Source organism: Egretta garzetta, unplaced genomic scaffold (genome assembly GCF_000687185.1).
Source record: "Egretta garzetta isolate BGI_Z169 unplaced genomic scaffold, ASM68718v1 scaffold577, whole genome shotgun sequence".
Lineage (NCBI taxonomy): Eukaryota > Metazoa > Chordata > Aves > Pelecaniformes > Ardeidae > Egretta > Egretta garzetta.
The window spans coordinates 770,836-789,708 of NW_009260138.1; the positions used below are offsets into that span (position 1 = coordinate 770,836).

Consider the following 18,873-nt stretch of genomic DNA (forward strand, 5'->3'; position numbering starts at 1 on the left):
GAGACTGGGCTGCCCGCGGGGCGCCGGGGGTGACTCCCTAGCTCGCCCCTTGTCGCCGTCCCTTTCTCTCAGCGCGGGGGTGCTGCCTGCGCCCGGAGTTGGAGCGCTGGTGCGGCATCAGGGGCTCCTACCGGGTTTCCGACTCTTCCCGCGGTCGGGCAGAGCAGGAATTTTGTCCGGTGGCCAAAAAAAAACCCCCAGAAAACCGAAACGAAAGTGCAGTGAGCTCTGTGTCTCTCACAAATGATTACCTCAACAGGTTTCCAGTTCCCAAGATGATGGCAGTGTAACTTACAAAATCTTTCCATTGAAGAAGCTGTTTTGAAAGGAGAGATATGTAGAGGAGTACTTGCTTCTGGATCGCATCTATGTTCTCATATGAACCTATGAGAGGTAGGCATGTGTATTATGAATGGGTATATACACATGATCAGCTAAAGCCCTATTTTTTCAGAATTTAAGGTGTTTTCTGAGGCACTATGAAAACTCAAAAGGTGCCTCTAGTGATCTGTGGAACTGGGATTTCAGGATGTATGCAGCAGTATGTTGCTCATCTGTGTTGGGGCTTTTTTTGGCATTTGACTCACAGAAATTTCGTATTACTGCTGCTTTTTTTCTCCCCACCTATATCAGCAAAATGTTTCTCATTTGAAGCAAGTATTTTAAGAGCATCTGCAGGTTTCGTTGGGTTTGTTTACTTAAAAGTTTGTCTTACAACATTTGCTATACCTAGTTGTTTTCCGGTGTTCAAGTCTACTTAAAGATGAAATTCCAGTTCTCATTGCCATAGCTCCAGCAACACAACACTCACAGGTGCTCACATTTCCTGGACCCCCTCATCAGACAAACTCTGGAGCTAATCTCTTTCTCTAATTCTATCCCTGTTAGAACAAATGCAGCATTTTGTATTGCTGCATCTCTTCTGCCTACATATTGCTGTTAGCAATTGTGAAAGTCTTTAGGATCTAATGAGTATCTAGAATGTCAGTCGCTAAAGATCAGGGTCGTCAACTTTGGGCTGAATATCTTCCAGTTGCTATATGGATACAGCATAACTAAGCCTGATTAAAACAGTGGGGATATTTGTTTTAAGGGTTGGGGTTGTTTGTTTTTTTTTATTTTAGGGTTGTTGGGCTTTTTTTTTTTTTTTTTTGTCCCTCATAACTGGATGCAGGGAGAAGAGTAAATGACAAGGAACAGTTGGCAAATTCCCTGATAAATATTGATGCCTATGGAGAAGTAGGAAAAGGAGCCAGTTTTTCTAACCACAAGAACTTCTGGATATGAGATAGATAACATAAGAAGCAGTTACTTATTCCAGCAGCAGGCAGTTCGGGGTGTGACTATGGAGTAGTTTAATCCAATCTAAATCTAGACTGCTGCAGTCCTGCCCACGACGAGTCTCATGTTCCCACTGCCTCCCTGTGTTGGTAGTAGTGCTCCAGCAGCCTCGCAGCGAGCTAGCTCTGCTTTTCATGTTGGGGTTGTTTCTTAAGGAGGGTTGTTATTGCTTGTTGGAGGAAATAGGGAGCAACTTTGGTATACTCAACTGCACAGCATAGAAATGCTAATACTGCTACAAGTAAGTGGCAAAAATAATGGCCAGAGATGGGAAGAGGCAGGAATAGCTTCTGTGGCAGTACGGATTTACGTCACTGTTACATAACCATGACCTCATGTTACAATTTCAAAGCCAATGCTGCCATTGAACACAGAGTTCTGTCTGCCTCTTGCTGTTTTCTGCTCCAGTGCTGCCATTTGAAGCTGTCTGTGGAGCTGATCTGTATTACAATAGCAGCAAAAATACCTTTCAAAAATACCTTTAAAAAAACCAGCAAAAATACCTCTAGCATTTAGTCTTAAGCTGGACTGGTTTGCCGACATGGCTTACAGTAAGGCTGCTTGTGCTGGAAGAAAGGGAAGGGTGAGGTGGAAGCAGAAATGAGTGTCTGGGGTATGGGGGAATACAGGACCAATTCTAGTTACAGTTCCATCTTAAAGTGTCACTAGTAATGACTTTTATTGCCCTTTTCTTAATGCATGGAGTCTGGGTTTTAGGGAGCTACCAGTAAATTAGCTACCACTCTCCTTATTTTTCCCTACCAAGTAGAAAATCATGTGCAGTGCTACAATTCTGCCTGCCAGATCAATTACATTTGGTACCAGCAGTCCACGTAAGAGCAGAACTCTTTGTTAATATTCCCAGTCTCAACCAATCAGTAAGTGAAAGGCTGGAAGTTGGGTATAAATTTTAAATAGTGTTTTTCAAATTGAGATTTGAATTTGCATGAGTGAAATTAATGCCTTCATTTTCTATGAACTGTGAGTCATATGGAGGTGAACCCCATTCCCTGTATTAGAAGCTGAACATAGTCTTTTACCTTTTATATGTACAGGACATTGCCATTTACTAGGTAAATTGTTACAAGTGTCTCTGGAGAATTCCAGAAAAGTACAAAGTCAACATTGATGCATACACTGGAAGTTTTTAAAGAATGTGAGAGTACACTTTCAGTCACTTTCAGCCTTAACAGTATCCTTCTGCAGTTTAGTACACACCCCTGCAGTCAGCTGTAATAGCTGATTTTAACCATTGAACTACATAAAACAGTCCTTCCTTTGAAACTGAAAAAAAACCCTACCCATTTATTTAAAGCTGTGCCTCAGGTATTAGAATTAATATTCCAGTTAGTGGAAGAATACTCTTTGGGGGAGGAAAGAGGGGGATGAAGTAGCCTGTGTTACTAACTGCTTTGAAGCAGTATGCATGGACCTGAGATTATAAACTACTGAACTGGTGTTTAAGGAAAAAAAAAAACCCAAACCTTTCCTATGAAACAACATAGGCTTTTTACACAAAACTTGCAAACTTGGATTTCAGTATATACTTGTTACATCAAAGGATCCTTAAATGATTCCAAGCTGTTAAAGAATTCACTTTGCCGCTATTAAAGTACACTCATGCTGGAGTTGAGATACAATTGCTTTTGCAATACACACACCTCATTAAAATAAAGTTTGCAGGACAAAAAGGTGTGACATCCATACAGTAGTCTGTTGCACCTTCTAGGAAAGTCAAACCACACTTCTGTATTCACGCTCTATGATACGGAAGATACTCAAGAGCAAGAGAGCATGAACAAAAGCTTAAAGGTGCAATCCTTAGAATTTTGAGCAGGGTCCAAGACAAGTTATCCTCATACCCTTTGCTTGGCTTATCCTTTTCTGACTGCACCGCTTTCCTTCATAATATCAGTGGTCTATGCATAATCCCAGAGAGATGACAGTGGCTGCCCATACTGTGTACTGTGAGGTAACCGTGCTGCAAATATCAGGAGAGGGGATGTGAATTACTGATTTGGTTTTTTTTCTTAATGCTGTTACTTTGGGATTGGGTTTTTTGAGACTGCTAACCTGTCCTCTACTGCACTTACATTATGATAAATTTTGATCTTAAAATTCATGTCATATATTACTATAGAAGCAAAGGACCTGCATTTGAAAAGTTCACTCTGTCTTGAAATTGGAGTCTGTGACATTTAAAAGTGTTGTGGTCTTACGTGTCAAAGTTCATGAGCTGTAGTATCAGGAATTGTTACTGAAATTGTTCAGAAAGTGTAAAAAGTTGATAGTATTGTGTGAAAAGGTCTGAGTCTTGCTGATTCTTACTGGCTGGTATTACTGATTTTTAGATGAAAGATGTTTTAATTCACCTCATAGTGTTGCTTGTGTTGCCATTTTCAAATATGGCATAGAATAGGATAGGTCCATGTGACCTAATGTAATGCCAAAAGCTGAGTTTTGTTTTGTTTTTAAATGCTATCTGTTATTTCACAACTGAATCAACATTAAACTGCTGGGGATGTCATAAAATCAGGTAACTGATCATCTGCACCAGTTTTAAGTCTCAGTCCTCAAACACTATAACTACACATATTTACACATTCTGCACATCCAGAATTTGATTCAGAGTTAACCTGCTTTTACTTGGCTTTTGTTTAAACCTATCTCTGGACATAAAATTAAATGTTGAGGTGAGCAGAGCTATAGTTCAAACTATTATGTGAGTTAATGCTCAAACATACTGCACGTATTTACATGAATGTTATATTCATACAAATCAATGTTATGTATATTTTTAGTTAAATCTGTTTCTTAGCATTCTGTCTTTTTTCTTCTGATTATTTTTCAGGTCTGTTAACTTGACCATCTTTTCAGTGATGAAACAACATTGGGAATTATGGACAAAAACATTGGAGAGCAGCTTAACAAAGCTTATGAAGCCTATCGACAAGCATGCATGGATAGGGACCATGCTGTGAAAGAACTACAGCAAAAAGTATGTGTTGGGTTCTAAATTGTATCTTTAAAGCCATCCTTCCCATGGAGGATTGTGGTACACATAGATTTCAGTTTCACTTTAGCTATGTACGCTTCAGTGCATCTCTTAAAGATGGAAATTGCTGTTATGAAACCAGGCCAGCGCACTGCAAAGTAACTCATTAGGCTGTGAATGTAGTAGGTGGGTTTCAGGTTTTTGACCTTTAATTTTTTGGTAGTTTTAACAGTGAGAGAAGTGTTGTCTGTTTTGGAGGATTAATGAAGCCTTTTAATGTAAACAGCAAAGATGTATATAAAATTTACCTAGCTTTAATAAAGTACTTTTTGAAATTTAATTTACTTTATTAAAAATTATTTTATGTTGTTAATGTAAATAGCTTAAATCATTTTTGTAAGAGGAAGACATGCCATTTGAATTACTAGTTTACTTGATGTAAAGGTCAAAGACTCTAATTAATGTTAAGTACTGTGCAAGCTATTAGAACAACAGAGTTTGTGTGTTGAAACATTTACAGCAAACTTACCTTAACATTATTAGAATAAGTGCTGATTTTTAAAAATAATCATCTGTACAATTATTTTTTAATTCTGAAGTAATGGAAAGATTCTGGAGGCATTCTGACTGGTAGGGAGCACCTTTGAATTTTTACTTAGTCTGTTGTAGAATACATTACTGCAGCCAAAACTCTTCTAGAACTTCTCATCATGTATGCCAGCATATTGCAAAGCTATCAGTTTGGTGCTTTGTCGTACGAATTTTATTGTGTGTATTCTGCCCAGCAACGGAACCTCTGTTATAGGATGGTTTGAATGTTTTTGATGTTACAGGACTTTCTGATACTTCCATAGAACTGGTAGACTGGGACTTTGTTCAGGGGCAGATGAACCATACTCAGTGTCAAGTTATGGAAGCGGTAGTAGAATTGGGAGCAGGGAAAGGTCTGCTAGAGAACATTCTGATATTTGGGCACAATCTTGCCACCCCCTTGTATGGCAAAATAAATTAGCCAAGGCACTGCAGAACAGGTATCAAGTCAGTCATGTGTGTAATCATCCACTGTGCAGTCTATCTCCATTCATAGTGTGTTGCAGCAGTGTCGCTGCAAATCTGTAACATTTTCTGTACTTAACAAGGACAAGTAGCATGTCAATTGTGCTGAAATTGCAACTAACTTAAAAGACAACACATTTTGGAATGTTTGGGAATCTTTTAAATTCTGTCTCTTATGACGAACAATTAATTATTTGAAGGAAAATCAGTCGCGTTAACACTCCTGGGTCATCTAACAGTACATGAAAGAAACTTCTGCCCAAGAAACAAGACATCAAGTACAAGGTCAGATCGCTCTTCTAAAGTCTATGGAAAAAACCCAGAGAAGCGTGTGAGAGCATCAGTGTTAAGAGAACTGAATGCTTGCAAGATTTCTCTCTGCATTTTCTCTGGTTCAGAAATTAAAAATGAAAGCCTTTCATAAAGGATTACTACCAGTTCAAATCTTTGTCCTAATCCAACTTTCAGTAGTTAGATTTGATGACTTTAAAAGAGAACAAAAGTATTTTTTCAAGAAGAGTTGATACTACAGTTAGTTGGGGTTTTTTTTGTTTGTGTTGCTTTTCCGCTTTTTTAACAAAACTCCTGGGTTTTGAATGACCTTTGTACAGTGCTTTACTCCAGTAACTTCCTCTGTTCATTGTGTGGCCTTCACACATTGTTGGATTGTCCACCATTCTGTTGTTAACAGTTTACTACTTAAGTTACCAATAGGCCACTTGTTTTGCCAGTCTCTAGAGCTGGGAGCCATGTCAAGCACACAGAAGCCAGAGTCATCTCGGCCAGATGGTGTTTGATACAGATGGATGGTTGGTTGTCATGCAGATCTTCTAGTTGGTAACTTGTTGCTGCCATCTGACTCAAGGAATAATTTGTGCACACTGGCTGTCAAAAGCATCTTCTCTTCTGTCTGTTTTAGCTGTCATGTCTGTGCTCTGTACAGAAGTGTTGACAAGACATTGCTGTTGTACATTTTCAATTTGGTTCTCAGTGATTTTTCTGCTTCATGAGGTCTCTTATAGCTGCTGGAGTGTACTGCTCTTTGATCACTTTTTTTTTATTATTATTTTTTTAAATAAACCCTCATAATATAACTACTACCTGTCCTTTTAAAATAAATTTTGCTTGTAAATTTTTCCTGCTTGCTTTACAGACAAACACATTGGGCATTATGGATGTGGAATTTAAATATGACTGAGATTTGAGAATTAGATAGCAGTATGGATAAACTATGAATAGATGTGAAAACAATGCCTAGTCTTGTTCCAGGTTGTGACCTGTTCAGTAATAGACATATTCTTAATTTCAGAAAAAATTTAGTGCATTTCTGTAAGTTTCCTTGCTGGGACTTCACAAGTTCTCTTGCTTGTTTTTAGCACTACCGTAACTGCAGCATTAGGCATGTGCTAATGAAATAATAGGTTTTGAATATTAGCATCTTACTGCCACCTGACCATTTGTTCAATTAACTGTCTGTCTAACAATATATGTATACTTTGGTGAAATGTGAGCAGACTTATTAGGCTCTGTACAGCCTGTTTTGTAGCATGGGATGGAGTGTGGCTAGATGAAGAATGGGGCTGCTTCCTTGCTTCCCCTCCCCACCTACCCCTGTTTTCTAGGATAGAAAAACAAGTCTGCTACTTCCAAAGGAACAGGCAAAACTCTGTTCATAGGCAATTAAAGTTATTTACAAAATATCTGTTGTATGGAATAAGCAATGTTGTTGTTTTCCATTTTAAGTCTATCTTGTTGAAAGCCTACATTTATGTCATTCATTTTTTAGAAAATATGGGGGAAGAAAATTACATCTTTCTATAGATAAACTAACTGACCAGCATTCTGAAGAATACTAAGATTCTAATTTTGAACCTGATATGTTCTATGGCTATGAATGAAGAATCCTATACTTAAAAGTCATCCTGTCCTTTACAACTGCCACATTTGAAACAGTTTCTGAAAATCAGGACTTATTTCCTATAATACCTTTTCTAATCAGAGCAGTCTCAAAAATACGGACTTACCAAAGGTGACTACAGTTGGGTTTTCATGCAGCGGTCCACTACTACAATTATCTGTAAAAATCAGAGCTGTGTTTTGTATGCCAAATAGGAGACCCCTAGTCAAAACAGAATAAGATTAATGCTAATGAAATTATATTTGCAGACAGAAAACTACATGCAGCAAATACGTGAACAGCAGGAAAAGATAGAGCTTCAAAACAGCATTATTGCAAAACTGAAATCGCAGCTAGCTGCTCTGAATGCTAATAGAGGTATGTAGTCCAGTTTGCACATAATTTCTTTTTATGCAGTGTTGCATTGATGAATAGTTCTGACTTTGTTCCTTCAGTTTTTACAATATACACCTCTCAAAGCACTATCATACTTTTCTGTGAATGTGAGAGTTAACACAAATGTGCAGTTTCAAAATCTATTTATAAAATGCAACACTTCTGAGGTCTCTCTTTATCCTCTTCAAGAAATGGTGAGATTTTCTTTAGATGTAGAACCTGCTTACGCTGAAGCCAATAAAAGTTACGAAAGTATGGGTTCAAATCATTCACTAGAATTAAAAAAAAATTGTTACGTATTAATTTTACAGTTATCTGTTAAGTTTATCAGGTTGTTCTAGATGCAAGTGCTATGGTTATATGCCTTTTGTGTTAGATGAGCCTTGTGATGCTAATCTTACTGGATAACCATAGCTTTACAAGCAGGTAATTCTCTTCCAAATCAAATCGTCATTGATGGATAATTTTCCACTATTTGACTGTATTACACAAATAAGAGAAAAGAGTCAAAGTAACCATGTGTTAATCTGCCATGCTCATTAAATATTTATTCACACTAGCCTAACACTCCTGGTTTTCATAAATACTAGCGAAGTGGTTGGCTTTTATTTTTAAGAGTACATGTACATTCTTTATTGCTGGTTTAGTCTTGCATTGTCTCTAAGCACAGAATTGGGCTTCTTTTGCTTAATATGAAGGCTTGCTCAAAGATAATAGAGAAGTTAATATAAGCCTAGCTTCTTTTAACGTTGTACTTAGAAGCTTGCTGGGGAAAAATGCAGTGACAATCAATCAGCTTTTTTTTTTTTTTTTTTTTTAAGGTAATGCACATCCCTACATTCTGATGCATGAAGACACTGAAACTTCCAACTTGTCTTTCAGCCAGCTCTCTGAAAAACTGAATGTAGCAAAGCAAAGAGAAAAACTCTTAAAGGTATGATCACCTGCAGTATGTTTAACATAAGATCACATTTGTGCTGTGATTATACTATGAGAACCTAAAGAGATAAGTGACATTTTTACTGGTGCCTTTGAACAGCACTTCTAATACAAGATCCTCACCTGAAGTGCATGAGTGTTGTGCCACTGCAGTCTGCTTAGGTGAACAAAGTGCCTGTCTTTGATCCTTCCCAATGCAATTGCTGTTTGGCCATCGAGCTCCCTAGAATAGTTTTGACCATCAAGTAGGAACTTATTTATTTCTTAACATGCTAAAACCCATGGTCAAGATTGGGCTTTCTCTTCCTCTCACAAGAACTTTTCACATTGCAATTAGTCTGTGTATTTTGGCAAGAAATGGAGAATCTGCCCTCAAAAAGTGATGGAGTGGAAAGTGAACTATCCATTGCTCTGGAGATGCTGATTATTTGTCTGTCTTTTAATAGCCAGTTTTAATATGATGTCTCTTCTGCCCCTCTTCACTGAAGTAACACTGAGATTTTCACTACAGCCTGTTGAGAGTAACAGGAATAAGAGTAAAGCAATAGTGCAGAATAGATGGGAAATACCTTGAATGGATTTTGCATATTGAGCAAAGACAGAGACAGAGATGCATAAAGTTGCATTGTTCTTATGCTAAGTCATCCTACTGTGTTTTTTGAGAACTGTCTTGTAAGATAAAATCTTTTATTTTTGAATATGAATCTCCATAGCAGGGACCCTCTAAGGGTTGTAAAAAGACCCTTATATAAAATCAGGCATTGGATTTAAAAAGAATTAATTTCAGGATTTGTTTCCTAAACCTGAGCTATAAACAAATTAATTATGCTAAATTCACAGAAATGCATTTCTTTATCAGAAACGTTAATTTAAAAATAATTTGATTACTGATACTTGCTTAATTATCCTGAAGGAATCTCATTTGAGACTAAGCCTTTGCCAACATTTTAAACATACTGTTACTAAACATTTATATACACTCCTTTTTTATTTAAAAAAAGTCTTTGTATAATTTTTCTATGCTAGAATCTGTAATCACAAGATGTCATTTCTTTCCTAATCTTTGCATTTATTTGGAGTACAACACAGCTGAAGGGTTAATTCTTTGATGGAACACTTTTGCATATTTTAGCATTTCTCTGGCTTGAGTTGGAGAAAAATTATGTCTCACAGTTGCACATGAAGACTTGACCAAGCCTAGTACTTCATACTGTTGTTTCTGAATGCTTGTTTAAGGACAATAGTTTTGAGTAACTTAAGTCAAATATTTAAGTCATATAATGAGTTGCAGAAGGAACCTGCATTATCTGCTCCTCTCATAGGGAAACACTGAGAATTATGTGATCTATACAGAAGATTACAGGCAATGCATGAGAAGCTGGAATTGTTATTTCAGGGGCTATTTTCTTAATGGAATGTTATTTGTCCTTTATATGCGTTTTTTGTGTAGTCAGTCATTGCAGTTACTTCTCAGCAATATGTAGTTCATCTGGATTTTGCTTCATCTGTGCCATGAACAGAAATATTTCTGACATAACTCCATGCAGAATCAACTATCAGCTATACAGTCTGTCTGCATGTAAACCCAGGCACAGTGCTATACAAATAAGGTCTTTGTAGAGGGGATCAGTAGAGATCTAAACCCATGCAAAGTCAGGTTGACCCAGCCTACTCTATGTTCCTGTTATTGGGAATGTAGTAGCTCTCTTAAGTGTTGAGAGCACGGAACATGTTGAGGAAAACATGTCTGACTGGGCCAAGGCTGGCTTCTGCAGAGGCACATGGATATCTTTGCAACATCCTTCCAATATAAGGAGGACCCTGATGTTTGGTGTTGTGCCTCGTAAGCGTCCACTAACCTGGCAAGAGTGATCCAAAGATGTCCAGACAGCACAGCAGAGGTACACACACTTCTATTTGCTCTAGCTGTGTCTTGGCCCTACCATTCATGGGCTGGCTGTGAGTGGAGACGCACAGCAGTCTCTACACAAGTCCTCATTTTATTGAATAAACTCAGCATAGGAGAACCATATAACCCTAACTTCCCATTGAAGATGATGAAAAATTAATTATTTTGTGATAAATGCTTTATATGCTTTTATGGCAGCTGCCAATTTTTGCACTTTTTAAATGTAGAACTTGTGATGTATGATGGATAAAAAGGTAAACTGTATGAAATGAGTGTATGGAACAAGTTGAGGAAAATTAATTGTAGCAAATTACCAGCACCACATCAAGTTAACCTAAGAGTTCCCACTTCTCTGTCTTTCTGAACAAATGAAGTAAAAAAAAAAAAAGGCAAAAAGAGCTGACTCTTCACAGGATAGGCAGTCAGCCATTGGAACTTCCTTCTTCAAGGGAAAATTGGACAACTTCATGGAAATCTGTCAAGAGTATTAAAGGATGTATGATGAATGCCTCCTGTTTTCTTCTGCTCTTCCCTAGACATCATATTTTGATGTCTGTTACACCAAAAATCCATCCTTCTGTCACTGACCTGGTATAGTTGTCTTGTATCTAACTCAATAAAGTACTGGCTTTTTCAGCTATTGAAATTTGGAAGCTCAAATATTCTATTTGAAAGCCTGTGTTTTTCTAATCATACTCAATCCACATTCTGCTCTAAACCAAATAAATTATGTCCACAGCCATTGTCCTCTACTGCATTAACTGCTTTGTTCTGTTTCTCTACCAAAAACTTCAGGCTTGCAAAATGTACAGCTCCAGGTAATAAATTAAAATTACGGTCTTATTTACAGTCAAGTTAAAATGTTGCTGTTTCTTCCTGTCCTTCCTTGAAACTCAGAGTCTCTCCCATGGCTGGAGGTGCCTGGGTTTATAGATACCTACTGAAACCATCTTTTGCTAAGTCCAGTGGGATTTCTCAGTGGACTATATTCTGTCCTTCAGTGAAGTTAATAGAAATCCTGGATTTATTATAATAGGTGCATGGTTAAAGCTTAAATTTCAGAGGTTTAAAATGAGGGAGGGTTCAGCTTTTCTGTCTTTTCTAGTAAGTGGCCATACTTGCGTAGTTTACCTGCTGTTGTCAAATTCTATTGCCAACGTGTCATAAAATGTTGCGGGGCTTTTTGTTTTGTTTTTTATTCACATTTATCTTCACTGAAAGAGGTGAGTGGACCAGATTGGCTTGATGGTCAGTACCAAACTATATATAAGTTTATCAGATTTTTTCAGTCCCCTGCTTGAGGAGACCAAAGGGAACTAATGCTGCCTGCTTTTGAGTACAGCCTGGCTAAACTTTCTTAACTCGGAAGAATGTGGATCCAGTTACTGTTTCAGAGCCAAAGCTGCCCAGCAAACAGAAAACCTTAGTAAGCAAGATTGGGCAATGTCAAGTAAAGCTTCTTCTGCATATTATTTTTAGTACAGTCAGACATCAGAATCCTTGTAAACTCCAGAAAACATGAAGCTGAAGTCAATACCTGTGACAAGAGGTATTGGGCATATTTTCCTGGGTCAAGAACCTCACTATTAAACACCATGTGGAGTTTGTTGATCAGAATTTCTTGTGCCATGGAAAAGGGGAGGAAACTGTGTGTCTGGAATAAGTGATGCCTATGGTATACAAAACTGTTCATCCTGCAATAAACAATTAGGTGGTTTTTTATGCAGGACATAAGCAGAGGAATGGCAGATGGATGGTAGTCATCTTGGTGCTCAAAATTGTAGTGCTAAAATGACTTAAGTAACTAAGAGCAGCTACTGCAGCAGTCTTGTGTGTTCCAGACAATACCAGCTTCTCCAGCATCACTTTGTTCCCTATCTTTGATGCAAAGAAAGCTGTAATTCAGGATTTTATGCTAGCTGACAATTATGCGTTTAGCTGTTCTTTGCTGCTGGCATGATGTATGCAGTAGGATTAGTTAGGCCCTGCTGCCTGATACAAGAAATTCTGGTATCCATAGCCTTTTTTTTTTTTTTTTATTGCTTCATCTGTTTAAGCGATCTCTACCTGATAATAAAGAAGAGTTTGTGGTTAAACTGCCAAAAGTTACAGTTAGTGTTTCCTGAGACCACGTAGAGTTCATGAGTTGAATAGTATTTTTCCTTGAAACCATCTGACAGTTTGTTTATTGTAGGAAGCCACTGAAAGAGGCCATTTTTAGAGCACTTCAGGGAAAAATAAAAGGGCCTGCCTTTGCAGCAGTACAGTCTGGGGACTGACTGGCTGTAGAGCAGCTCTGCTGGAAAGGTGCTGGGGTCTTGTTAGACAGCAAGCTGAACAAGAGCCAGCAATGTTTCCTGGCAGAAAAGAAGGGCAACAGCTTCCTGGGCTGTACTAACAGGAGCACAGCTAGCACATCCGGGGAAGTGAGTATCTTCTACCTGATAATAAAGAAGAGTTTGTGGTTAAACTGCCAAAAGTTACAGTTAGTATTTCCTGAGACCACGTAGAGTTCATGAGTTGAATAGTATTTTTCCTTGAAACCATCTGACAGTTTGTTTATTGTAGGAAGCCACTGAAAGAGGCCATTTTTAGAGCACTTCAGGGAAAAATAAAAGGGCCTGCCTTTGCAGCAGTACAGTCTGGGGACTGACTGGCTGTAGAGCAGCTCTGCTGGAAAGGTGCTGGGGTCTTGTTAGACAGCAAGCTGAACAAGAGCCAGCAATGTTTCCTGGCAGAAAAGAAGGGCAACAGCTTCCTGGGCTGTACTAACAGGAGCACAGCTAGCACATCCGGGGAAGTGAGTATCTCCCTCTATTCAGTGTTCATTGGGCTGTATCTAGAATACTACATCCAGTTTGGGGACCTCCAGTACAGGAAAGACATTGATAAACTAGAGTGAGTTCAGCAGAGCCCCCCCTGAGATAGTTGGGAGCTTAATTACATACCCCATGAGAAGAAGCTGCAGAAGCTGGACTTGTCCAGCCTGAAGTAAAGATGGCTTCAGGGGAAGCTAATAGCTTTCCAATACCTGCGTTGAGGTTATCAGGCAGAGGGAGCCAGACTCTTAACAGTGGTGCATGGCAAGAGGATGAAATGCAATGGGCAGTTGAAACATGAATGGTTCAGAGTGGACATAAGGGAAAACTTCTGACCATGAGGACAGTCAGGCATTGGAAAAGGTTGCCCGAAGAGGTTGTGCAGTCTCCATCCCTGGGGAATTCAAGACCAAACTGAGTAACCTGACCAGATATCGTAACTAACCCTGCCTTCATTAGGATCTAGAGAACCCTGAAGGTCCCTTCCAACGTGAATTATCCTCTGATCCTATAAAGCCTCTACAAAAGAGAAGAGACTGATCTCTTCATAATACAGATGTAACCTCTTTGCTGGCTGCTGATACCAGCGTGCTTAAAAGAATCATTGTGTGGCCAAGTACTTAACTGAGCAGGTATGACCTGTGTGACATACTTACTTGTCATGGCATTAGGTTTATAAACATCCAGTTTATAAATGTTATTGCACTGTGGCAAACACCCAAACTCAGTCAGTATTAGGAACTGTAAGATCATCAAGCTATGAAGGGCTGTATTACTGAAAGATCCCAAAAGGTGTAATTGTTTCTCCAGTGTTTTTCCTGGTGTGGCATCCTGATGGTGCACAAGAATGATGATTTATATCAGTACATACTGATACATCTTCATTGCAACATATTGCATGGCTCTTCTCACATTGGTTCCCATGTGGCTTTTCTCATTGCTTGCTTAAATTTTGTCCCCACTTCCTGCAGGAGAATGTAGGAGGCATGGAAGAGGACTACTGGCCATTCCTGCAGTGCTCCCAGTTATCTGAAAGCTTTTGAAAGCCCACATGTTATTTGGAGCTGTAATAGTCCCCCAAAACATAAATTATGTGTGTGCAGATCAATGCTGTATCACAGGGTCAGTGAAAGTTACTTTACTGTCCTTAAGATGGACTTGTTCTTCAAGGGCAAGTGTTGTGTTTGACAAGGTTTTTCCTAGGTGTTTGGATTTCCAGCAAATCATTTTCAAAGGGAAATACAGGAGAAGTTGCATCCCATTGGCTTTTTAAATGGGAAATAGAATTTGACCATGGAATGTTTGGGAACCCTGTGACCAAATAATGGCTCTGTAGTAGCTTGGGGTCTCTGGAGCCTCACTATAGAATATCACTGCCTTCCCATTCCTGGAGTGGCGAAAAGCAGTTCCCCATATTGTAGCTAATGTGACTTTGTAGTCTTTAAACACTGGAATACATACCATGGAAATACCATGGAAAAGGTATATAGTTATAAAATTATGTCCAGCATCTGGCCCTGATATAACTTTCTTCAAAGTATTTTCAGATCCGTTAAGAATACTTTTATGCATGTCTCCATCTCCTCTTAACATAAATTGTTATTTTTTCCCACATCACTAGATACAATTGTCTTTTCTCATTCATCAGATACTCCCTTAGCTTGCTTTGGACTTTCTGTGCCTCTGTACTGTAATTCTTCCTAGTGTTCTTGTGTGCCATTTAAGAAAATGAAATCTAGCTCCTGTAGCATCAGTTATAGAAGATGATGAATGGGTTCTTTAGCATAAAATCTTCAGTCTTGTTTGGTTGTTTTTTTTTCCAGAACTATATAAAAAAAACCTCCTTTTTTTCCTCTTTTGCTGTTTTTGGAGGTTTTGGAGGGTTTTTTTGTCATCTGCTTCCCTGGATTCTTACGTACCATGATGTATACAGATTCCACAGTAGAAGAGTACAGAAAGTGTTTCACGATCTGTCCTAGGACTATACATATATTCCCCACACCACCTGCCAGAAGCGCAAAGCATGGAAGAAGGGTTAGGAGTAAGAAAGTTAGCAACACCTAAAGCAGAAATGCCTTGTCAATTCAGAGGTTGAAAGAATGGGATATGTAAGATCTGTAGATGATGACGAGAGAGGAGTTTTGCTGGGATAGAAGCATCTCATTTTTAGACAATGTTTTGAACCCAATGAGGAGAAGAGGCTTAATCTGAATCCCTGAGATACCACCCAAGGTCCAAAGTTGCATTGAAGCTCTTACCATAGGTTTACTATTCAAAGTCACAACTGAAAATAAAGAAGAAAAACAATGCCTTCAAAGCTGGTTTTCTGTCGTTTTTTTAATCCAACTAGTATAACTTTTTGAGGCCAAACTGTTGTGTCAGCTGCATATACGCACATCCATGCTTAACCACCCAGTGTCTCTGTAGACCATCTCTGGACCCATCCCTGCATGGCTGTCATTGTCTAGTAGAGTAGCCCCTACCTACCTAATCTCCAAATGCACAACATCACCTTATTTAGGTCCCTTTTGTAAATAAAACAAACATTCTTTAAAAAGCACTTATTTCCTTCTGTCCTCTTCACCTTGCCCTACCTGTCTACAGACTACCTCGCTGCATTTCACTTACATTACTTCTTGCAGAGTTAACTCTTTGGGCTTACTTCTCTTGCAGAGACAGACATGGGGTTTCAGGCCACTTTTTGTGACACTAGATACAGTTCAAGATCAATGTTTCTATAGATTTCATAAACTCACAACTGTAAGGTTTTTATAGCCACAGTTTTAACCATAGGTTGTTTCTTGAAAATTATCCAAGGACTACCTTTCTGCATATTAAAAAAAATTGTTCATTATATTCTTCTTCGGCCCTGGCAGCTGAAAGGGCCAACTGTGTCCCGGGATGCATTAAGCACAGCATAGCTAGCCGGTCAAGGGAGGTGACTGTCCCACTCTACACTGCACTGGTACAGCCCCACCTCAAGTACTGTGTGCAGTTTTGGGCACCTAAGTATAAGAAGGACATCATTAGAGTGTGTCCAGAGGAGGGTGAGCAAGATGATGAAAGGCTTAAGAGGAGCAGCTGAGGTCACTTCATTTGTTCAGCTTGGAGAAGAGAAGGCCAAGGGGTGACTTCATCACAGTCTACAAATTCCTCAAGGTGGGCAGCAGAGGGGGAGGTGCTGATCTCCTCTCCCTGGTGACCAGGGATAGGACACAAGGAAATGGAATGAAGCTGCATCAGGGGAAGTTCAGATTGGACATTAGGAAAAGGTTCTTCACTGAGAGGGTACCATGGTCTCTGGAACAGGCTCCCAAGGGAAGTGGTCACAGCACCAAGCCTCTGAGTTCAAGGAGCATCTGGACAATGCTCTTAGTCATATGGTTTAGTTTTAGGCAGTTCTGCAAGGAGCAGGGGGTTGGACTCTGATCCTTGTGGATTCCTTCCAACTTTAGATGTTCTGTGATTCTATGATTCTATTCTTGGGTCTGCTTGAAAATTAAGGTAGCTTCTTCAAAATTGCTTAAGATTGATTGAAATTATTGAAATATTGTTTTATATATTGTACATACAATATATTGTACATAAAACATTACTGTAAATTATATAGTAAGTGAACAAAGAAAGTGTCTGGGTTTTATAAACACTAATGTGACACTCAAATTCAGAACATACAGTTGTTTTGAGTAATCATCTACAATGAGTTACATCTGTGTGTTGCGGTAGGTCTTTATTACCAGTTTAAAATTAATAATGTAATAAATAAGACTGACCCTTATTTATGTTGCAAAAGCTTAATTTAGATTATTCCAGGCTGCTGAATAGTGATATTCCACAAGTCTCCGTTATATTAACTGTACTGGTGTTTCCAAAATTATTTTTAGGAACAGTTAGAAAGTGAGAGCATGAAGTTGAAGCAACTTGAGGACAAAAACAATCAAAAGGAAAGGAAACTTATATCTATTATTTCCAACCAAGAAGATAAAATAAGAACTCTGAAAAGCAAATTGAAAGAATTAAGTGAAGCACAAAAGGGTGTACAGATGCCATCATATAAAAGGGAGGTAAGATAAGCAACTGAGTGGAGATAATATGAAAAAAAAATTGTAAATTATTACTTCTTTCAAACATGTTTATACTAATTATTCTAAGAAACTGATTTTAAATTTCAGCATTATATAATTACGAGGAAATCATTAAAGTATATAAAGTATATAAACACCGAACTATTAAATCCATATTGGTTGGTTTGTGTGTTAATTATGTTATGTCATTAAAATTTTAGTATTTGGGAAAACTCCAGAGTAGCATTTCTGTTTTATAATTTTCAGTTGGAAGTTTCCACCAAGATTGCGTTCATTTTTTCACTTTTATGCCACCCTATTTTTGTTACAGAATAGCATCCAGGGTGCTGGTCTGTCTTTGTGGGATAGCTGAAGTGCAGTCTTCGATGTGAATCTAACCATGTAAACATATCTTAGCTGCTAATTTAAAGTGAACGTAGATACGGGTAGGAGCACAGCAACACATAACTTGTTGCTGTTAGATTTCCCAAGCATTGCTTAACTTACTGTGGCAAGCATTTTGTAACCCATGCTGCTAGATATGAGGCAGCTCAAATGTGTCTACAGGAGCTGCAGTTGCACTTCAGTGCAAGGTAAGATGAACCTGTGGGTCTGTGATTATAACCAATGTATCATTGAAATCAGCTGATCTGGCAGACACATGATCAAGTTCTGTGTCTGATTTGGAGCACGTATGAACTATCCAGGCCATCTGGTAATGTAGACCTAGTGGAACTGCAGCTTAATGACTGGTTATTATAAAAACTTTCCTTAATGCCTGGCAGATTTAAAACGATGTAATACTAGACTGAACCACAAGGTGGTAGTCGAAGTTAATAGCTTACTTAAAAACCTGCTAGAACTCTTAACATACTAGCTTGTGATGTGTTCATTGAAAATTTCAGTGAATAAATTGATTTTTAAGAGCTAAAATAGCTGGATACCTCACTAACAAGCTTACACACATACATAATCTTACCTTATACATGACTGAAACAGAATTACAGTCAAGCAATATTCTTAGAACCCGTTTCCTTTCAAGGGAGTATGAGCAGAGGAATGCCACGCTGAGTTGCTAAGTTAAACTAAAATAGGAACTTGCACAAACAGTAAAAGATGGCTTTTTTAATTTTTTTAATATTTTGGGCGCTTCCAGAAGGACTAGGTGAAGGATCCCATGACATTTTTATTCATATCACAGTGAAGAGCAAAAATAATACACTAACCTGTGATCAATATTTTCATGTTTTACTTCAAGGTGAAAAGTAAGAAAGTTGTTCCAGATAAGCCTGAATTACCTCTAGGGATCTCTGGTATTTCTCCTATCCCTGAAAGGTAAATACTTGCAGCATTATTAAAATTGCTTTTAATTGTCTTTTCTGCTATTAAATAAGACCAGCTATTTCCCTCTTTTCTACACAGTACCTTAAAAAATGGAGGCGGGGGGGGGGGGGGAG

The 18,873-nt window shown here is 38.4% G+C and overlaps 1 protein-coding gene across 1 annotated transcript in view; it reads left to right on the top strand.

Moving 5' to 3' along the window:
* The first annotated feature begins 265 nt into the window (after positions 1–265).
* Positions 266–18,873, top strand: part of TANK (TRAF family member associated NFKB activator) — a 29,383-nt gene continuing 10,775 nt past the window's right edge. The window contains exons 1-6 of the mRNA XM_009641670.2: positions 266–393; positions 4,193–4,339; positions 7,559–7,667; positions 8,507–8,619; positions 17,237–17,416; positions 18,675–18,751. Of these exons, the coding sequence (XP_009639965.1) occupies positions 4,241–4,339; positions 7,559–7,667; positions 8,507–8,619; positions 17,237–17,416; positions 18,675–18,751 (578 nt within the window). The 5' untranslated portion in view covers positions 266–393; positions 4,193–4,240. The remainder of the gene's footprint in view (positions 394–4,192; positions 4,340–7,558; positions 7,668–8,506; positions 8,620–17,236; positions 17,417–18,674; positions 18,752–18,873) is intronic.